Source organism: Durio zibethinus, chromosome 6, assembly GCF_047325235.1.
Source record: "Durio zibethinus cultivar Kanyao isolate XHJ-2024 chromosome 6, ASM4732523v1, whole genome shotgun sequence".
Taxonomy (NCBI): Eukaryota; Viridiplantae; Streptophyta; class Magnoliopsida; order Malvales; family Malvaceae; genus Durio; species Durio zibethinus.
Window position 1 is genome coordinate 34,735,492 of NC_143167.1, and position 22,765 is coordinate 34,758,256.

A 22,765-nucleotide genomic window follows, 5' to 3' on the forward strand; every position below is an offset into this window, starting at 1 on the left:
TTATTAATAATCTACCTTATATTTTGGATTTGTGAAGTATACTTCCTCATTATCATTACTAAAATAATACTAGTAAAAATCTTTATTTTTCTTTCTTTTTTTGTATAGATTGGTGATGTGGTTACAAAAATTTTCACACATACGTACATATATATATATAGTAAAAATCCAATGTAGCTCTTATTATTATTATTATTGAATTAAAATTATTAAATTTAAAAATATTCTTTTGATTAAAATAAATCATAAATTTAATTTTGATATAAGGATTCAAAAAAAATGTAAAAGTTATATAATGTATGTTAATCATTCCTCCCTATATATCTTAGTCAATAGAGACTCGAAAAAAGCTATTGACATGTTATACATTGGCTTTTTTTTTATTTTTTCTAGAATATATATTTAACAAACTTGTAATATAAGCATAAATATTATATTATCCTTAATGATGCTACAATAAAATAAAACTTAACATCATTACACAAAACCATTAACATAATTATGAACTAGAAGAAAACTAAAATTGAGTATTTGACTAATCCCATTTTTATTTTATGCCAATTTAGTGGACAACCTCATCCAATTGAATTCAGACCTTTGTTTTTTCCTTTTCTAGTTGTACATGAATATACACCTTTTATTTTAGGTCAAATTAAACATGAATCTAAGTTGACATGCTTTTATTTTTAAGTGATCCAAAAACAAAAGGCAACCTTAGTTAATGCTGGGCAGAGAATCACTTTTTCTTTTTTGAAGTACAAATATACGGAGATTTGTCGATTTATATTAAAAAATATTTTTTTCTTATTTCATAAATCTCATTTATGTTATTTAAAATTTAAATTCAAATCTTTTAATTTTAAAATTGAAGCTCGAGCTTTTTAAGCTTTTAATATTAAATTAAGGTAGCCAAGCAATTTGCTTTTTCATCATCTCATTTTTACTTTAAAAAAAATTACACATAAGGCTTAATTTACATGTAACATGATGCGAGTAACTTTAAAAATAAATAGGAATACATAGATTTACATGCTTAGTTTACACGTGTGGTGGCATGTGGGCCACTGACCAATCTCAGTTCATGGTTCGTCCGCTAGCGCCTTGGACTCGAGCAGGGCGGTAAAGTTCGGTTTGATTAATGGGCTGTCAGTCACGTGATCTGCCGTGGGAGGTAAATTCCCTTTTTCGCGTGCGTACTTCGCTTGGCTCTATGTGCTTAAACTTGAGTGATTGTCTATCGTCTGATCTAATGACATTATTTTGAATTGTCCCACACGCTCAGATAAATCATTAAACGATAAAAGGACAGTCTGGTGGTGGGGATTGGGACCCCTCTTCTGAAATATCCTTTCTTTACCGTTAACTTGCGATCAGCATATTCTCCCCCCCCCCCCCCCCCCACCCCTATTTATGAAAGATTTATTCTTGTTGGGAAGAGGAATATGGTTTTGGTTTTATTATTATTAGTATTTTTGTAATGAGACAAATTTTGTGAGACTACACTTCATGTTTTTCACTAAAAGACTTCAAATAGATAAAACTTGTGCATCAATTATTGTGTAATCGACTTCAAATAAATAAAACTCATGCATTAATTATTGTGCAATCTGTTAATAAAATATTAAAATTTAAATTTAAATAATTATAATTCAATTATTGACAGCTAATTAATATCATTGGGAATCTTAAATCAAATTATGATATATAAATTCATAGTTTTTATAAATCATTGTTTTTAATTTTAATATAAATTAACTCTTGTGCAATTTTATTCTTTATATAGTATCATTGACTATATTGTTGTCACGCCACCCTTTACCTCCCCCCTTTTTTAATATGTCACTGATTAACCAGTCATGGAGAATTATAATTAACTTCTTTTTTTTTTGGATAAATGGAGAATTATAACTTCGTTTTATATCCTCACTATTTTTTACTAGAAAAAAAAGAGAATTAAAGCAGTACTCTTTGTAAACAAAAAAATAATAATAAAACATTGCCCTCTGAACGAGAAATACATATACTAACCTATAAATTAATTAGTTATATCTAATTTACTAACACATGAAGCATGATCATGTCAGGCATTGCTATATCTTTTTTTTTTACCATTATTTAAAGTTGTTAAATCGATATTATTATAGAGAATCAAAGATACAGCTGTTCGTTACAATGAAATTGGTATGGTTACTAACTTACTATGGCAGTAAAATTAAGCAGAAATTAAATGTTTTTTTCTAAATAAGTTAATGAAAATGATTTGAAAAAATACTTGGTGCAATTGGTTGAAATTAATTAATGTTCTGTTTTTTCTCTCTCTTGCCGCTAGGCTCTACCCCTTTGACTTTTGAAATTCAGCAGACATACTTTTGACACATGGAAGCTAGAAAAAGCTAATGTAGAAATATTAACCACTTGTTAATTATTTTATATAGAATAAAAAATAATATATTTGTTTTATTTCTGGTATTAAAAAACAATATAAGTGACTGAGTGGAGAGAAAAACAGCAAAGTGGGAATTATTTTTTCCCATATGATATATAAGAAGACAAAAGAATAAGGATTAAAATAAAAAAAAGCTTGGTGTGAGAGGGTATTGGGATCTGTATTTTAGTTGGATATAAGAAAAAGAAAGGAAGAAATCTAAATAATTATTTCATAATGAGAGTGATTGATTGAATTTTTTATACTCTGCTGGGATATGCTTCTTCCAATATTGTCTGCCAACATTATTCCTTTTATAAATTTTATATTTTATGTTATTTTAAATTTGCTTTATGAAATTTAATATTTGATTAAAACAAAGATGCCTTAGGAAAGTTTGTGCAAAATTAAAAACTAGAAGCATATATTATTATATGCAAAAATTAGAATTACTTGGAAGGTGAACCTAAGAAAAAGGCAAGAAAGGGGAAGAAAATTATGGGAAAGATTTGATGAATTTTAATCATAAAAAAAAAAAAAAGTCTGAAAGATTTTGGTTGGATGCTTTTAAATGCGTGCACGCCAAGCCAAAAAAGCACAAAGATGAACATAGTTTCAATCTAAAAAATGCATCTTCAATCTTGGGTTGACACTTGAGAAAATTCTCAGTCAATATAAATCGTTTATTGATGATCAAATAATTAATTAATAGTTTTTTTCTTGCCATTTATTAATTTTTTTATTAATTAGTTAACAATATATGCAATTTGATTATCAATGCTTTACAATATTTGTTTGGTGAATTCTTCATTAGTTAAAATGGACTTGATGTTGATATGGCCAGGGAATGATCTATCGATGTTTTTTTTAGGACATTAATGATTCTGTGTTCACAAAAATGCAACATTCTTAATAATTCCGAAATGTTGCACTGACAGCATGCAGTTGGGCAATAAACTTTTTTTTTTTTTTCATTTAGTAGGAGATTTGGCTACAGCATAAAAAAAAAAAAGAGTTAATTATTAGCAATAAGCATGATGTCTATGATTAAATTGGGTGAATCACATTCAAAAGAAGAAAAAAAAGAGAACTACTAAAGTTTAAGTCATTAGTCACAAGCTATAAAAATGGAAAAGAAAAAGAAGAGGGAATTTTCATGGTCTAAAATAGAGTTTTATCCCAAAATTTTAAAAGTGACGTTACAGGAAATTGGACTGTTTTTTATTACTTCTATCGCAACGTTTCATTAAAAAAATACCTCGAGCTTCCATACTTTTCAATTTTAACAGTGATTATATAGCCATTTCATACTTTGCACGACAACGATAAACAGACAAAACATGACAGGTAAAGAAGATTTGTTCTTGTTTATTGCCACCAACTCTAGATATTTGCTGATTTTTAAACACTAAAAAAATCTGCCCCTTTGATTTTCAAATGAAAATGAAGTGTCTTTTCTTTTCTTTTCCTTTTTTTTTTTTAAACATGATTAATGCGTAAACAAACATTATGGGGAAAAATTTCAAGGAAAATTTCATGCAACTTTTTATTCTTTTTTTAATATATAGGAGTAACATGCTTTCTCCATGGCTTAGGGAAGTGGAAAACTTTCATAGAATGGCTGTTTGGATCAAATAGATCTAGTTGATCATCAGGGAGTTGATACGAAAAAAATAATTTATTAAAAATTTGAATTTAGATTTAGCAAATTTCAATAGAAATTAGATGTGAACAATTGTTTCTTAATTTTTAATACTTTTCAATTAAAGAGAAATCGAACTAATTTATATAACTTCTTTTTCCTATCACGTTTCTCTCCTATTGTTTACTTTCTTTTTCCCTACCATCCTACGCATTTATCAACTAAACACACTCATAAAAGGCCTTTGAGTTAAGGATGAGAACAAGCCCGCTTATCCCATTAAGCTAGCATATACATTTATATATTAATTTAAGAAAGAAAGATTTGAATTTAACTCTTCAAACAAATATATAATTAATCATGCATGCACTCTATTTTTATATGTCTAGGTTAGTAAATATTTCGTTACAAATTCAAATTTTCAAATATTTAACCTCAATTTGCACTAGCTACAGCTTTGCCCACCTCAAGTTCCCTTACCTTTCAAATACAAATTTTCAGTGCAATTCTCACGCTGGTGAACTTTAAAGTAGGCAAGTGGATTTCATTTCATCCACCAACATAAAACAAAACAAAAAAGAAATTGTATATATTTATGTTATACGGTGTATCTATTAAGTCTTGGGTTACCTTTATATATTCAAACTGAATTTCTCTACTTATATATAATTAATTGATTTTAGATTGAACATTTAAAATTATATTAGAATCCGTATTTATTCTATTCTCATGCCTGAATTTGTTATACTTTCATACCATATACCTTTGTTGGGTTTATCATGTGATAATCTTGTCTAGACATGATGAGGCATGTTAATTGGAGTTATATATTCCACATCTATTAAGTCTTAACTACATATGATCTTATAGCCAATTAATTTTAGAGTGGATGTTCAACAGTTTATACATCATACTTTAGCGCCTAGCTATGTTGTTTGTCTAAATTTATTTTTAACCCCTAGCTAATTACAATTAGGTGAAAAACCTACCAAACTAATTATAGCATTCCTCCATTTTAAAATAAGAAATGAAGACGAGGGTTTTAGGGTACACGGGCATATATAAAACAAGCCGTCTTGGGATCACAAACAAGAATTATGGCTTTAATTAATCCAAATTTATTGGTTGTATAAAAGTATGTGAACGAGGAATCCACTGATGAAATCATGAAACAAACAAAAAAAAAAAAAAAACGCAAGCTTTGATTGGGTATTCGAGTTGGAAGGAAACGACATGGCCAAGGGGGGTTTGAACTTTGAAACATTAATTGTCGATTTCGATAGTCAGGGATTATAATAGATATTACTGCGGAAACAACAAGCTGCAGCAGCAAGTCATGCCAATTCAATGGTGTCGGTATATCATTCTTTCTTAGATTTTGTTTTGGTGTAACGACAATTAGATGATTCAAAACCCATCATGCTTAATTTGCCTAATTAACATTAATTTAGCTTGACCGTGATGAGGCATGAATTTTGTTGTTTCTCGAGGAAGAATTTCAATTAAATAAAGTCGTATATACCAGGTGCTATATTAACTAATTAATTAATTTATTAAACAAATCCTCATTCATTCATTTTTATTATTTTTTATTCTTTCGAGCTTAAGATTTTTACTTATTAGTTAATCCTCCGGCCTCCACTCTAATTACTTGAGTTAAACCCAAATAATTCATTCCCTTTTACTACTAATATATATATATATATATATATAGTTATAGTTATATCCCTCTTACTAGGGAAAAAATCTATAGTTTGAAAATAATTTAAAGTTATAACATAAAACTATTAAAAGAATGAATCTATGAACTTAATGCAATTGGTTCATGTAATTACCTTTAAAAGATAATTTTCAATAAATTAATTTGAGATTCAAATCCTAAAATCTAACTCCTATTTTTATCCACAAATTACAATCTCTTTAAAAAAAAGGATTAATTAATATTAAATTTTATTATATAGTTGACTTAATGAATTGTAAAAAATGAACGTTCGAAATTCAAATACTCTAGTTAAGTATCAATTTAAAAGGAATGCTACTTAAGTTTCACTTAAGTGGTAAGGTGGGATTTGGATAGAACTTAATGTAATTCTTATTCTTGTATTAAAAAAAAAAAAGTTTTAGGAGGAATGAGGTTAATCAATCAAAGCATACATTAACCAATTTGAACTCCATCCTAATATAAAAAATGGAAGTAGATGGAATGAACAAAAAGTGAAAATGGAAAAAGAAGAGAATATAAGGGAAGGAAGAAGAAGACAGGAGAGAGGTGTTCGCTCCATTCTTTGTTATTATTATTATTATTTTTTTGTTCCAGCCATTCGTTGTTATTTGGTTGGAGGAAGGTGGAATAGGGACAAGCAGCATAAAATAGGAAAAGGGGGGGGGGGTGTTAAAAAAAATTGAGGTACCTAGAAAAAGACATGGTGACCCCGACAAAGATTTTGGCAGTACGGACAAAACCTATCCATGTTCCCTATCCCTTATAAAATCCTCCCCAAAAACAATATTGTTTTATGTTCCTAAATAGCTTAATTGTCAGATTAGCTCGGGATTTAAGGGGCTACAACGTTGAAATGCGGTTCAAGGGAATATTTGTCATGGAATAATCCCACGAATTAATTGGGAGATATTCGGTGCAACAATAATGAGTATTTTCAATGTTTTATTTTTGAAAAAAAATCTCATAAATCTCCTATACTATACTTAAATCATATATTTAAAATTAGTACAAAAAATATATATATTTTAAATCTGTTGAATATTATTTAATTTTTGTAAGTTGTTTTACATACATTCCATTTAGGGCATGCTAACCAAAAAAAAATTATAAATTCAAAGAGAAGAAGCTAATTATTGTCCTTTCAACATACTAGCTTGCAAGACCATTTTTACTACAAAACACAATAAAAATGGAGTACTATTTTTTTTTTTTTTTTTTACTTCATGGTGTTATTAAAATATATATAATTAGTATTTAAACATTTGATTTAGTAATTGTTACTAATTAAAATAGGGATGGGTTTTTTCTTTAAAATTAAATTTACAGTAAAAATAAATAAAAGTACTAATGTTTTTTGACCATTGGAAAAAATTTTGAAATTGAATTTTGTTTTACATAAAAACAAGGTGAGAGATGAAAGAGAGTAGCGGTATTAAAAACCCAAAAAAGAATGGCACCTCAAGTAACAAACTAAAACTACAGAGAAAAATGTTGGATGTAACCAAAAAAACAAAAAACAAATGCTGGATAAAATATTATTGATCTTGGAAATGGTAATCATTCCCTGGAAGACCTGAGGTTAGGAATCTCCAAACCCTAGGTTTTGACCTCTTGAAAACCGTGGCCTCTCTGTCCTCTCACGGGCTGCTCACCATCCTTTTTCAATTTTGTTTTAAAAAAAATAATAACAAAAACTTAATAATTAATACTTAATCCAAACACAAACCTTACCCTTATTTTCCATTTTTCCATCATCCTGACGTCAGTCACTAACACTGCCTCCAAAAATTCTACTACTGTTATCTTTAATCAAACGCAAAATTATAGTATTACTATTTATTCTTGCATAAAATCAATTAAATTAGGGTTCTTATTTTTATAAAATTAATGAATAATAATTGCTACCCTCTAAATTAAGTAGTATAATTTGAAAACCATTTCATAGCTAGCTGGAAATTATCTAGTAATATATATATATATATATGGATGTAACCTCACAATTAAGGAAACCCCTATACTAAGACAAGGACAAATCCAATCTTTAATTTCAATTAAGAAATCATACTTTCTCGTACTCACACCAAGGGTTGTGATGTGAAGCTTAGCTACCTAGATATATATGAAACCACTACACCCATCAAAATAATTGTGAGTCCATACATATCCACTAATAATATATAGCTGATCAACTAAGTTTCCTCATCACTCAAGTTTTTAATAATTGGAGAATAATATAAATATAATTCTATTTATTAGGTCATCCTAAAAGATACTCGTCAATTAAGTATATAAATGTAATTATATATTTCTTTTCAATTGTGATTAATTTCTTCAAATGTTTGTGAAATATCACTTTTTATTTTTATTGGTGTGTTTCTCTGTAATATATTATAAAAAGTTAATAGAATTAACTCAGGAATTGATTCTAGCCCATTTATAAGTTTGGAAAAAAATTGAGCACCCAAAAAGAAATAAAAACCCAATTTCATGAACTAAGTAGTACAATTAGTAGAGTGAAATTAAACATGAGTATAGATATATGTGATGAAAAAAATGGTTATGTCAAAAGTTACAGTAGCAAGGTTAATTCTTTTGCTTTTTGTGTTTGTTTGTTTTGTTATTTAATAATTAGAAATTGAGAATTGCCTCCACCTTTTCTGTCCCACTTTGAGATAAAGCAAAAGCAGGGAAAAAGCAAGAAAGAAAAAGAAAAACATAAAAGAAAGGAAGAAAGAAAAAGGCAAAGCAATAAAAAAAAAAAGAAATGAAAGAGAGAAAAAACAAAGCTTCTCAAAACCTCCATGATTCAAATTCTCTCAAGGAATAGGACTTGAGGGTGTCTTCTCTCTTCCCTCTACTTAAACCAGAGTAGGAATACCTCTCAAAATTTCTACAAAGACTTGTTTGGGAGCTAGCTTCAAGGAGAAAAAAAAGAAGGGGAAAGAGAAAGTGAAAGTGAAACGAAAACAAGGAGGAAAAAACAAAGTTTTAAGTGTTCGCTACCATCATCATCAAATTAGTTTTTGGAAGGGAAGGCCATGAACCGAGGAGTGTTGCAGAGCTCACCAGTGCAGCAGATGATGGCCGGAAACCCTAACTGGTGGAGCATCAACAGCATGCGTCCACCAACTCATCAACAAGCACCGTCTCCTTTCTTGCCTTCTCCTCCTACTACTTTCTTCCCTCAATTCATACCCACTTCTTCTTCTTCCTCCTCTTCTTCACTTTCTATTCCTTCTTGGCATGATAACCAGGATCAGCTTCCTGAGTCACTGAGTCAACTACTATTGTAACTCTCTCTCTCTACGCTTTTCTGTCTCTCGTGTATAGGCTTTAGATTAACAAAGCTTGAACTTTGATTCAATACTTAAGTATAATATTTATACATATATATACGATGCATGTTTTGAGATTCGATCTTTAAAATTGATTTTCATGTGAGCTTGATAAAAGACAGACAGTTAACTGTGTTAATTTATGTTACATGTGTTATTTCTAGGGGAGGATTGATGGGAGAAGAAGAAAAGGGTGGTATAGGCCAGTTTCAAGTTCAACCCAAGAAGTGGGAGAACTGGGAGGAACAAGCATTACAACAAGCCTCAAATGTTAATTCTATTGTGGATGTGAAGCAAGAAGACTCTACAAGCAGCTATGTGTATGGACATGCAAATGAAGATTTTCATCAGGCAACTAAACCAGCTTGGTCTCATCAAATAATGGCTCCAGCTTCATCCCCCAAGTCCTGTGTAACAAGTTTCAGCAGTAACATGTTGGATTTTTCGGGAAACAAATCTGATTTAAGGCAGCCACCCCCAGATCGGTCTTCTGAGGTAAAAGGGGACAAAAAAAGAAAATTGAATAAAAATTTTTAACACATTTTAGGGTTTCCTGATTCATTTGAAGTTATATCAAATTCGTGATCTATATATTTATAGATTAATGAATTATATATACCCGGAATTTGATCTATTATTCTACTTTGATAAAGTAGTACAACTGATGGTTGATATGAACAGTGTTTTTATCAAGGTTAGTTGGCTGAATGTCTTGATCTAGGCCATGAACGGGTTTTTTTTTTAACTAACCGTCTCTGATTTATCAGATTGCTGTCCAATCAGAATTCTCGTCCTCAGTCCTTAGTCCTTACTTTCTTTATTTTTTATTTTTCTGTAGTGTAACAGCACTGCCACTGGTGGGGCATTTAAGAAAGCTAGGGTTCAACCTTCTGCAGCCCACTCTACCTTCAAGGTAACGTACAATACAAAGAAAAAAAAAAAAAACCCAAGTAAAAAATTTACCTAACCCGTTCAACCTTCTCTTTCACTCTCTTTCCTACTCACCACATAAACACAAATTGCACGCACACTTATACCAGATACCCACAACCAGAAAACACACACATTTGCGCTGGTCAAGTACTGTTGTCCTTCTTGATTGTCCATTTCTTCACGGGTGACGATTCTTTGGCCTTGCTATATATCTCTCATATATATATTAAAAAAAATACAATGTAAGTGAAAAGTAGTTAATCATCGGCTTATTTTTCTGATTTTACAAATTTATTTATATATACCAGGTGAGGAAGGAAAAATTAGGAGACAGAATTACAGCACTTCACCAACTTGTTTCTCCATTCGGGAAGGTAATTAAAGCTTTAATCAATGAAGTTAACAAGGCTCAAATATTTAGATCTTTTGCAGAATGGAAATTAAAGGAATAAAAACATTTATATTCTTTATGTAGAAAACCCATAAAGAAGGTCTTTTTCCAAGGATGAAAGCTTTCTTTCTTCTTCCTTTTTTTTCTTTAGTTAAGCATTTGAAAAAGGGAATCCTAAATATGACTTTGGAGGGTTTTGGTGTGGTATTTTTCTCTTTTGCAGACTGACACAGCCTCTGTCTTGTTAGAGGCTATTGGGTACATCAGATTCCTTCAGAGTCAAATTGAGGTGATATTTCTTCCTTCCTTCCTCCCTTTTCTTTTTGCAAACAACCATGAGCCAGTGATGGCACACACTGTTTGAAGTCTCAGCCTCCCAATGTTTCCTTTTAACATTTCTTTGTTTATTGAAGTACCTAAATATTATTCCTTCTCTTATACATGTATATCCCCCTTGAATATAGGCTCTCAGCTTACCGTACTTGGGCCGTGGATCAGGAAACATGAGGCAGCAACAGTCTGTAAGAAAACTATATCAGTATCCTTTCCCAAAAATATGAAATAAAGACAAGGATCTCTCTATGTCTCTCTGCATGTGGAATTGTGAATATATGCATGTGCATGAGAATAAATTTTTATGAATAATGTGGTATTAATTGATTAATGATTACTATAAATCTTTTGTTTAGGTTCAAGGGGAGAGAAATTGTATATTTCCTGAAGACCCTGGTCAGGTAGTAAGCTTTATTGGATCCATTACCTCAAATTAACTCGGGGGGAGGGAACTTGAATTTGGAAAAGCTGTACCTTTTTACTGTGTTTTTTTTTCCCCTTAAAACCAATAAAGATAGTGTTCAAAGAACAATGTTCTCAGCTTTATTGCTGGCTTTACTCTTTATTAATATCAATTCATTTGCATTTTGAAATAATTAATTAAGGTCATCTAAACAAATGGAAAAAAATGATAGGCTTAGTTTGACAAATGAATTAAAATGGTAATACTTTTTTGCGCAGCTGTTGAATGAAAATTCCTTGAAGAGGAAAAGTGGCCCTGATCAGCGGGTAGCTTCTTCTTTCAATTTTTTTTTTTTTTTACATGCATGATATATCAAATGGAAATAATAAATTTTTTTTTCCATTTTCTTTTCAAAGGATTGTCATGAAGAACCAAAGAAGGACCTCAGGAGTAGAGGGCTATGCTTGGTTCCAGTGTCGTGCACACTTCAAGTTGGGAGTGACAATGGAGCTGATTACTGGGCTCCTGCTCTGGGCGGTGGATTCCGATAAAAAGGTTATTAGATCTGTTGGAAAGGGTAGCTGTAGCACACTTAAAAAGATTAAAAAAATAGTAGAAGATCAGAAGCAGCTTCACCAAAACGATATAACATCATGAGCAGTCACTCTGCTAAAAAGTTCAAAGGCTGATTGCTCATGATGCTATACAAATATTCTTTCTTTGGACTATTTCTAGCTGATGTGTGCTAAGCTGTAGCTGGCCTGGTGATTTGGAAGAACTACCTCGATATCTCTAATTTACTACTAAGATTTAAGCTTAATGATCTCTATTTTTCTTTCTTTCATTACGTTATTAGCTGCTTGCTACACTATTTGCTTAATTTTATGCATATCCAGTCGTAATTAATCAGTTTGATGATGCATTGACTGAGATTGGCAGCATTCTTGAATCACCCAATATCTTGAGCAATATTACAGTATCTACTATATGTTATACAATATTTGATATTTAAATTAACACACACACAGATATATATATATATATATATATATATCATACACAGTTAATGAAATTTAAAAACTCTATAAATGACATTAAATGATAGACACATACCTTTGTAGAATATAATAAGAAAAATGATGCATGATAATTTTTCTAACTCCACTTGCAAAGATTCAAAACTTGATCGATGGTGATGTAAGAAATAATGATCTTATATATTTTCTTCTTTAAATTAGTTTTAAGATTTACTTTTTCAAGCACTTAATTAATTTCATAAAAATTTCTGAAATATATGTGTATAGTGACAAGAATCCACTTGTGTATTTTTAATGTTAAAATTTTAAAATTTTGATTCATATTACATCAAACATTTTAAATCATATATATTCAACCCACAAATCATAAGTACTTGTGCTTCCAAAAAAAAATCATAAATATTTGTTTTTTTACAAGAATGTTTAAAAATGTGACACGTGTTACGTGTCAATGATTCTGTCCCATGTGGCTCATGCATTTCATGTCAACATGATGTTATTTGTTGGCATGGTTTGCAATGTCCAAGTCCAACCAACCCCATTCCTACCAACGTTTATTTGCTTTGCATATGTGCTCAATAAAACCTTCCTTTTTATTTTCCCAAAGAATGTTTTTCTTTTCTCCCCCTATAATTAGATCCAACTACAGGGATAAAATTTGTTGCACCGTACGTTTTACCTACTAAAAATTATATGCAAACCCTACCAACCATGAAAAAGCAAAATTCTACTAGAAATATAATTATTTCAAATAATTAAAAAATTGAGAGCATCAGATCGAGCATTTGATGCAATATATTAAGAATATATCTGAACCTCTTAATCAAGTAATTGAATTTTAACTTTTTTTTTTTTATCAATAACTATATGATATGTCGATAATAGCATTATTAGTGACTTTAAGATCATTTGAATCTTTTACATTAATTCAATTCCTTTTCCAACAATCATTAGATCTATCAATAAAATACTAAAATTTAAATTTAAATTATTAAAATTCAATCTTTATCAACTTCAACTATTATAACACTCCATTTAGTTTGGAGTGTTTTTTAATTTAATTTTAGGATTTTTGTATTTTGTTTAGTTTAAGATTATTTATTTTGTTAAATAAATTGATTTATGATTTAAAAAAAGAAAGAGAAGAGTTTGATTCCATTTGAAGTTTAGTTATTTCAATTGAAAAAAAGAATATATTGGGTCGAGTGATAGACTTGGATTAAAAATCTAAAATTGATTTTGATTAAGAAATTGAAACCAAAAAAACCTTTTCCTATTATAATTTAGATTAAAGCCTGTAAAAAGATCCTATTAGAATCAATCAAGGGACAATTAAAAAAAAATCAAGAGAAAAAAGTTAAAAAAAAGCAAAAATTAAAAGTTTTCTTATATTTTTTTTATTTTTGGGTTTAATTAATTAAGACTTTCTTTTAAGCAATTTAGGTTGGGAAAAAAAGTGGAAAAGAAACGCAAGGAAAGGCTGCGTCGTAGGAAAAGAAAGTGATCCAAGCTTGAACAAAGGCATTAATTTAAGTGGGCAAGTACCATTACATAGATTCATGTCACAAATTCCACCACTTTTAAACCAAGTAATGTCCCACCTGTAATTTTGCTTCTTTGTTTCTGTTTTTTTTTTTTTTTTCTTTATCATTTATTTGATTTCATTTATTTATTTATTTTTTAGTTTATTGTTTCATGGATATTTAATTTTTGCATATAATTTTAATTTTTTTAAAAAGATAAAGAAAGTTTAATTGGGTAAACAAATTAAATGTATATTTTTTTAATAAATAAAATTTCAACTAATGATGAAATTTTTAAAAAGTTATAGGTGTGTAATTTTCTTAGGAATTTTAAGGGAGAGAATTTTTTCTAAATTCGATTAAAACATTTGAAGATTTAGAAATTGATTTTAATATAAAAAATTTTATTTATTTTTATTTGAAAAATTAAAATTGGAAACAAATTGTGATGATTTTATAATTGATTAAATTGTGATTATTTTATCATTGTATTTTATTGAATTTTATATTTGATTATTGTATTTTGTGTGTATTAAATTTCATAAAATATTTAATAAATCCAACGATGACGCTTATTCAAGAAAACAAATGTGTTACTTGAATATTTTTGAGGTGAAGAATATTTTTATGAGATTGACCAAAGCGTTGGAAAAAATTTAAAAATATGTTCAATATTTAAATATTAAAATTAACAAATAAATCAAATAATAAGAATGAATTAGGATCATTGAATTAAGGCTAAAAAAATAATTTGAGATTAATTGATACCATTTTAGTATGAGTATTGTAGGGATGCTATAATCTTTTTTATATGTAACTAAATTTTCGAACTTAATTTTATTTAAAAAACCAAAACCTATTTTTTCAAAGAGATCCTTAGTCAAGTTTAAAATAACTTTAGTAGGAATAAATTCACTTAAGTGATTAGTCACTCATATTAAAAAAAAATTAATGATGACTCAAGTATTTAATAAGTTAGTTTTAGGACATTACACGTTATGACAACTATAAAAAAAAAAAAAAAAAATCTAAAACTAGAATGAGATAGCCTTAGCTATGCAATTGAGGACATTGGCCCATTATGTGAAAAGTTTGATGCTGTATAGGAAAAGGTTTTTCGTATCTTTCTTTTAGGCCTTAACTTTTTGCTTCTAAATTTGTTTTTGGGCCATAATAGTGAGGATTGTCCACGAAACACAGTTTCGTTTGGTCATGGGCCTAAAACTTGGGCTTCAGAATCAAACAGTTAACTTCTCTTGCCGAACGGCAAAAGAAAAAAAAATCAATAATCATCTTCCTCTTATTCTTTTAAATCTCTCATATCTTGCAAAACTTCAAACTCATAGATCTCTTTACTCTCTTTTAAAATCACCTTGTTTTTATTTGTTTGAGCTCCCATCCCCGGCCTTCTGCTCCTCTAAAAAATCTATTGAGAGAGTAATTTTTCACTTATAAAAGCCGAAGATTCCTCAAATCCATGAATTCTTGATTCTTGAAAACTTTAATGTGGGGAACGTTTATATGTTTTCGAAGCACATGATCTCAATTTTGGTTTTTGATTTAGATAGCAGAAAATCAAAAGAAGTTTTGACTTTTTGCTAGATCAAAAAGTCTTTGTCCATAATTCGAAGTGTAATTTCATTGAACATGTAAACAACATCATTCATATTTCTTTCTTTGACTTTTTGTTTTTTGGGTTTCGTAACAGTCATTATATATAAACTTAATTATTTCATTTTTTATTTGCACCCACGTGGAGAGATTATCTGAGGGAAGCCATGGCCTACTATTTTACTTTTGTTTTTTCATTTTTTTTAAATATAAGGTAGGGATTTTTTTTTAGTTGAAGTACCAAATTATAATATATATATATATATATATATATATATTGTTTTAAGGGGATAGAATCTTACAATAAAGAGAGAGGAAAAAGATTAGAATCGAACCCGACCTTATATTTTTTTAAAATGTTTTTTTAGTTGAATTATCAAATATATGCATATTTATATATTAGTAAACTAAATTATGTCAAGGAATAGTGCCTTCCAAAGGTAATAACCTTAAATCTAAATGGAATTAATTTAATTTATATTGAAGAATAAAATGGATTTAATTTAATATATATTCAAGAATTTTGCTCAACTATAAATGTATTCCACGAGTGGGAGTTGAATTCTTTAAAAATCTAAATGGACTTACAATTAAAAATGGTACTATCAAAATTAATAAATTGCTTTCCTTTCCTATGGATTGGATTCCTGAACCAGCCCGCTTAGCAAGCCTAAATTTAATTACCTTGTGATCTGTTATCTTATCATCCAATAAAAAAAAACACAATTACGGGAATCTCGAGAGAAAAAAAGTTCAAAAAAAAATAAAAAAACAAAGCAAGATACGCTGACAAATACTAGTATAATTGGTGTTTGACTCTGGTGATCCATAAGGTTGTAAACTTTGTAATATTCTATTTCTTGACGGTATCAGTGAATCCACTTACGCACGCAAACACCCTTTTTCCACGAATTTATGTACATATCAAAATTTTACTTTTCTACTACTTGATTGGTGGGAATTGGGAAGTGGGGACCCAGTATTCTGCGTCCACACATTCGGATCAACTTGGAGAAATATCTATGGTTTGGTAAAGAGTTTTTAAGTAATTTCGTATGGGAACTCTGTTTGCGGCGTTGAAATTTCCAACCCCTTGTTACATGCAGGAAGCGTGGAGCATGTAAAAGTACATTTGCACGTTTATGGAGGAGTGAACAGATATATAAAAGTGTGCGCGATTGTGAGCCTCCGGGATACAGGAAAAGATGGGGGTGTGCTTGAGGATGGTGTTGTTTCTGGTCGTTCTTGCTTTGGGTATTGGTAGCAATGGAGTCTACGGTGAATTTTCTTCTTCCGCTTTGAGAAATATCAGTGGAATAAACACGAAGGGTCCGTACTTAGGTATAATAGTGCCAAATTCCTTTGAGATGAATCCTCTTATGCAATCTGGTAGCTTTGTGGCTGATCACGACCTTCCTTACCTGGACTTTTCAGGTGATTATGACTTTTCATGAAATTTCCTTGTCATTGCATTTTCTTGGTTAAATTTTAAATTACATGTAGATTAAACCAATTCTTTGACTTTGTTTCTTGTCCAGGAAGAAGGTTTCGAATTGGAAGCTTGGAAAGTGAAAGGGTTATAATTGTTTTGACAGGGTTGAGCATGGTATGTGTATTTTGGATATGTAACGGTAGTTTCAATCTATCTTTTTGGTTGCTAAGGTATTGACACTTATCTCCTTGGAATGTTTATAGCTAAATGCGGGTATAGCTACACAATTGCTGCTCAGCCTATTCAAGGTGAAAGGAGTTCTGCACTATGGGATAGCAGGAAATGCAAATCCTCAGCTTCAAATTGGAGACGTAACCATCCCTCAATTTTGGGCTCATTCAGGTCTTTGGAATTGGCAGGTACTAAAAACTTTTTATTCATTCAATTCCTCCTCCCTCCCCCTATTGATGGTGATATATTTATTTAGAATTAAAGATGATTGGATATTCAACGTTGAAATGTTTTGCTTACTCAATGCCAGATTCCATCATTACACCATATTTAACTTTGAAAATGTTTTCAAAGTGTTTCAGTCTTCCTGTTGGCTAGATATGGGCATTGTTATTGAAATGATCATAGAAGCCTAGCTGGCACAAATTAGGAAAAAGTGCTAATCCGTTGGAATTGTTTTTAATCGGAGTATTATCTCAAATGAAGGATTTCTCTATGTCAGATTATGCATATTGTCAATTGCACAAAAAGATTAAAAAAAAAGAAGGGCAAACCTTCTATCTGTTGGGATTTGCTTTGAATCTCAGAATCTCACATCGAAAGTTAAGTAAGTTTGAGTTTATTTTGTATCCCACATCCGAAGTTTAGTAAAGGTATAAAGGGTTTCACCCTTATAAATAGGATGTTTTGGTTTTAATTTGGTAATCCCAGAGAGTTAGACATCAAGAGCTAAGTGAGTAAGCAATTAAAAGGGTATAATTGGATTTTGGGTTAAGTTTTGAGTAAAAAGTTTTATGAGATTTTTCTCATTCTAAAAATCTCACAATTGTAAAGATTTATTTGTTAGTGGATTAGGTTTGGAGTAGGCCATTTTGAGTTGGGCCGAATCAAATATGTGTGTGTTCTTATTCTTGATTTGAGTTTGCTATTTTGTGTGTGGTTGCTGCGTGTGAGTGTTGTTTTTCCTAACAAGTGGTATTAGAGTGAGGTTCGAGGTTTAAGGTTCGTGGGCCTAAGAGATTGTGAAACGGTGTTTCAAGATGTCTGAAGAAGGTATGTCAAGTATGCCTATGCCTAAGTTTGAGATTCCGTTATTTGATGAAAAGAATAATTTTATGTTATGACAAAGTACGATTCAAGATTTGTTAGTACAACAAGGGTTGGATCAGGCATTAGAGAGTAGTAAGCTTGATGAATGTCTGATGCTAATTGGAATAAGATTTAGAAGAAAGCTGTTAGTATTATTAGATTGGCGTTAGCTCTAGAAGTAAAGTACAGTGTATTGACTGAGAGTACTTCGAAAAATTTATGGGATAAGCTTGAAGGTATTTATGCTTCGAAGTTATTGACTAATAGATTATGTTTGAAGATGAATCTGTATTCTCTGAAGATGGAAGAAGGTATTGGTTTTCATAATCACCTGAATGAGTTTAATAGATTGATTTCTCAATTGCTAGCGATTTCTGTTGATGAGTTAAAAGATGAAGAGAAGGCTTTAATTTTGCTGTCATCTTTGCCCAAGTCTTATAGGCCTTTAGTTCAAACTGTGTTGGTAGGCAGGTCTACTTTGAAGTTGAATGATGTGACTACCTTGTTGCATGAGAATGAAAGGTTTATGGGAGCTCAGAGCTCATCACCTAGGGGGAGTACATTAACTGTAGAGGGTTTTGATCGAGGGATGACTCAAAAGAGGATTGATAGATCAAGATGGAGATCTAAGTCAAGAGACACAAATTACAGTGATGTAGAATATTATTATTGTGGTGAGAAGGGACATATCCAAGTGCGCTGCAGGAAGCTGAGAAGGGATATGGCTGCTTTCAAAAGGACGAATGATGAGAAGAAATCAGATGAAGAAAAGAGTGATACTGCTGCTGTCGTATCTGATGATGATGATATTGTTTTGATAACTTGTATGGATGAGACTCAGACTTTGAAAAGTGATAAAGTTGGATTTTAGATTCAGCTGTTACAATTCATGTTTGCAATGACAGGAGTTGCTTTGTGGAGTTGAATAAGAATGAAAAGTATGGGGATATTGTGGTTGCTAACAAAGAAAATGTGCAGATTCAAGGCATTGAGAATGTTCGCCTTAGATCTCACGATGGTGTTATTAGGACACTTCGTCATGTAAGGTATGTACCAAGTTGTCACTACAATTTGATTGCTTTGGATGAGTTAGTTTCTCGGGGGTACACATATTATGGTACTAATGATTGGTTAAAAGTGTACAAGAATGATAGTGTGATTCTACAAGGGAATAGAGTCAATAATCATTTGTACATGTTTGATGGAGGTTCAGTTGCTGAGATGCCTATGATGAAAGAAAAAAAGAAAGGTAAGCGTGTTAGCTTTGCAGATACTGTTGAAGTGTTTGGAGATTCAAGTCAAGGGAGGATTTGTTGGGATTTGCCTTTAATCTCAGAATCCCACATTGAAAGTTAAGTGAGTTTGAGTTTATCTTGTATCCCACATCAAAAGTTTAGTAAAGGTATAAAGGATTTCACCCTTATAAATAAGATGTTTTGGTTTTAGTTTGATAATCCCAGAGAGTTAGACACCAAGAGAATAGCTAAATGAGTAGGCTATTAAAAATGGTGTAATTGGATTTTGGGTTAAGTTTTGAGTAAGGAATTTTAGGAGACTTTTCTCATTCTAAAAATCTCATAATTGTAAAGATTTAAGAGGCCAGAAATGTTTTGTCTTTCCTTTGTTTTTTTCCTCAGAATTATTCTATAATCAGTTACTTATGATCTCCCTTTTACAATTTATTAATGTTTAAAGAGGTATGGAGATGGACCTGAGGATGAGCTAGCTTTAGAATCCAATGGAGATTACACCAGAAAAATTGGTTATCTTAGGTTTTCCGATTACAACAATAGCACAAAATGCAACACGTCTTCGGAGAACCTCCTCAACAATGTGTGGTATCAGCCTGAAGAAATATTTCCAGTGAATGGAATTCCGGAGCAGAGGCAACATGCCTTTTGGGTTCCAGTCAACAAGCATTACTTTGCCTTAGCGGAAGGAGTTCTGGTAAAGTAAATGCATCCTAAAAAATCCATTTAATTTCTGTGTCTTTGACTGCAAGTTTTGTTAAAAAAAAAAACTATATCTATTCTTTCAATTCGGCTTTTTGAAACAGGCTTTGAAGCTTGGTAGATGTTTCAATGCAACTTGCTTACCAAGAACTCCAGTGGTGGTGAGAGTACAAAGAGGGATCAGCTCAAATATCTTTGTCGACAATAGCGCTTATCGAGAATTCTTGAATTCCAAGTTCAATGCAACTCCAATCGACATGGAGACTGCTGCAGTTGCTCTGGTCTGTCACCAACAAAAGATGCCTTTTATTGCATTTAGATCCTTGTCTGATTTAGCTGGTGGAGGTTCGGCCGTGTCAAATGAGGCTGCTGTGTTTTCCGCTTTGGCAGCTCAAAATGCAGTTGATGTTCTGCTTAAATTCATTTCTTTATTATCTTCATAAGTATGAAAGCAATTTTCTTTTAAGGCATCTCTTTGATTTTTAAAGTTCTAATTTGATTTTTGTTGGCTACTACATTAATATAAGTTCCAATTTCGTTCTGAACAGTGGGTCTTATTTGTATTTGAGAACATTATTCAAAAAGGTGGTTTATCATATTTTCAATAAAAAAAAAGGGTAGTTTTTCTCAGTATCTTATTTTGCTTGGACCTGTCTGCTTTTGCATCAAGAATTATGAACACTAAACTGAAGCTTCTCTAGGTATATATATAACCTCTACTTCCCATTCCGGCTAACGGGCAAGGCAATAACGACAAATGCTAAGGTTTGAGGCTGTGGGTAAGCTGTGAAGAAGAGAAGTTGAGTTCATCACCTCAATAAAAAATTGCTGCAATTTGTCAAACTAATACTTATTAATTTACTGTATGACTATGACCCAATCTTTATTCCTGCGTATAATTTAACTTTAACTAATAAATTAGAATAAATTGCAGACAATCGGCTCAGCCGCTGAGGTAAGAAATATAGTACAAGAAATGGGGGCTATATCCATATCCATGACTACGGGTTTGAAAGAAATAGCAGGCAGCATTTCCATGGAATCTATAATCCATTTTTCATAGGCCAATTAAGCAAAGGTGTGGCCCATCTATAATTCTGAGTCTCGTGCTTTGATCATACAGGAAACCTAGCTGACGACAAATGGCAGAAACCATTGTGCAGAGCCCGGATTAGAAGCAGTCCAAGTACGCAAGAAGCGCGTTACAGTGAGGCCGGCCTGGGCGGCAAGGGCCTCTTTTTCCTCGTCTTTTGTAATGATTTGCATAACTATCAAGGGATTCAAGTCAACGCCAAACTTCAAATTTGTTTTAATTACCTTTTTAGCATGTTCAGCCGATATGTTTTCAAGCCCTAGAATTTGCAAAACTTGTTAATTGAGGGGGGACTGATGGGTCATTTTAGATAGGCCGTCCCATTGTCTTGGCGCCAACGCAAAATTAGGTATTGCTGTTAATATCATTCCATTGGCCTCCATTTCAACTTCAATCCCTCAAAATCCCACACCAAAAACCTCTCTTAGAACTTTTCTACTCAACAAAATCGCTACCATTAGGCACTAGCACCACGGCACTACCATGAATACCGCCACTACATCATCCCAAATCCTCTATCACACCACCGCTTTCACCTCCGAAATCCTTCACAATCTGAGCTCCGCCACCACATTTTCTCCATCCTTCGCCGCAACCTTTTGCCCTCTGATCAACTCATACTTAAACCCTTAAACCTTGCAGCTGAAACTCTAGAAAACGCCATTTCCACATCTAATGCCTCCATCCAATCCTCCTCTTTCTGCCCTGCTCAGCAGCTCCTCCTTTCCTATCCTGAAACTGCATTCTCTTCGTTCCTTCTATCCCTCATTTACACTCTCTCCAACCAACCCATCAAATCCTCCCTTAGTCTCCTACAACTTTTCTATCTAGACCCTTCATTGGCTAGATCAGAACTAGCACCTACCCTTTTCGAGGAGCTCTTTCTTATTCATTTTCTCCCTCTTCTTCAATGGTTCAATGAACAAAGATCAATCATTTTGTCATCTTCATCACAAAATGCGAATCATGATGCTGATGATTATTCCATATGCGATGTATCAGTCATCGTTCCATGCTTGAAATTGTTATCTAAAATAAGTGGTGATCAAGCTTCAGAGCTAAAAGAATTGGAAAGAAATTATGGAGAGGTTCTTGATGAGAAATTGAGAACTGCAGAACTTTTGTTAAGTATTTCAAAGAGGCTTTAGAAAATAGTGATGGCAACAGATTGATTAGTCTACCAGCTTTGGTGTTGAAACAAGAAGAGAAGCTGAAGAACTAGACTACCATGAAGATATGAACATTAAAACCAAGGAACTTGGATTGAAACACGGACGGTATAATGTAATGCTGTAGCTTTTAATAATCAAACCCAATTTCTTCTTCAGTTGATTTTCATTTTCAATTTTATTCCTAGACATTTCTTTTCTTGGTTTCAATTTTTTTCCTATCACGTTTCCCTCCTATTATTTACTTTCTTTTTCCCTACCATCCTATGCATTTATCAACTAAACACACTCATAAAAGGCCTTGAGTTAAGGATGAGATCAAGCCCGCTTATCCCATTAAGCTAGCATATACATATATTTATTAATATAAGAACGAAAGATTTGAATTTAACTCTTCAGACAAATATATAATTAATCATGCATGCACTCTATTTTTATATGTC

General features: G+C 31.4%; 2 protein-coding genes and 1 pseudogene across 5 annotated transcripts; all 3 read left to right on the forward strand.

Annotated features, from left to right (window-relative positions):
* Positions 1-8,492: 8,492 nt before the first annotated feature.
* Positions 8,493-12,029, forward strand: LOC111285078 (transcription factor bHLH68-like). The gene is made up of 9 exons (XM_022874312.2): positions 8,493-9,079; positions 9,290-9,620; positions 9,964-10,038; positions 10,367-10,432; positions 10,673-10,738; positions 10,914-10,970; positions 11,139-11,183; positions 11,464-11,511; positions 11,602-12,029. The coding sequence occupies exons 1-9, from the start codon at positions 8,829-8,831 to the stop codon at positions 11,734-11,736; spliced, it is 1,074 nt and encodes a 357-aa protein (XP_022730047.2). The 5' UTR covers positions 8,493-8,828; the 3' UTR covers positions 11,737-12,029.
* A 4,397-nt stretch (positions 12,030-16,426) lies between these two features.
* On the forward strand, positions 16,427-21,077 carry LOC111285746 (Phosphorylase superfamily protein). 4 transcript variants are annotated; one of them, XR_016343285.1, is made up of 7 exons: positions 16,427-16,790; positions 16,895-16,962; positions 17,052-17,207; positions 19,804-20,055; positions 20,165-20,503; positions 20,762-20,859; positions 20,995-21,077. XR_016343285.1 is itself a non-coding variant. In XM_089763238.1 (6 exons), exons 1-5 carry the CDS (start codon positions 16,562-16,564, stop codon positions 20,501-20,503), a joined length of 1,044 nt encoding a protein of 347 aa, XP_089619364.1. In that variant the 5' UTR covers positions 16,427-16,561; the 3' UTR covers positions 20,995-21,010. The 4 variants fall into 4 exon arrangements, 3 of the variants coding, with proteins under 3 accessions (XP_089619364.1, XP_089619363.1, XP_022731073.1); XM_089763238.1 differs by lacking the exon at positions 20,762-20,859 and having other exon boundaries at positions 20,995-21,010; XM_089763237.1 differs by lacking the exon at positions 20,995-21,077 and having other exon boundaries at positions 20,762-20,926.
* Positions 21,078-21,129: 52 nt separating this feature from the next.
* On the forward strand, positions 21,130-22,480 carry LOC149518616 (putative E3 ubiquitin-protein ligase LIN; annotated as a pseudogene).
* Positions 22,481-22,765: the final 285 nt, after the last annotated feature.

Coding starts and splice junctions, on each gene's coding strand:
- LOC111285746 (XM_089763238.1), top strand. CDS start 16,562: ATGGGGGTGTGCTTGAGGATGGTGTTGTTTCTGGTCGTTCTTGCTTTG. Junction 16,791..16,894: donor TCCTTACCTGGACTTTTCAG/GTGATTATGACT, acceptor TTTCTTGTCCAG/GAAGAAGGTTTCGAATTGGA. Junction 16,963..17,051: donor TTTTGACAGGGTTGAGCATG/GTATGTGTATTT, acceptor GAATGTTTATAG/CTAAATGCGGGTATAGCTAC.
- LOC111285078 (XM_022874312.2), top strand. CDS start 8,829: ATGAACCGAGGAGTGTTGCAGAGCTCACCAGTGCAGCAGATGATGGCC. Junction 10,971..11,138: donor ACATGAGGCAGCAACAGTCT/GTAAGAAAACTA, acceptor TCTTTTGTTTAG/GTTCAAGGGGAGAGAAATTG. Junction 11,512..11,601: donor AAAGTGGCCCTGATCAGCGG/GTAGCTTCTTCT, acceptor TTCTTTTCAAAG/GATTGTCATGAAGAACCAAA.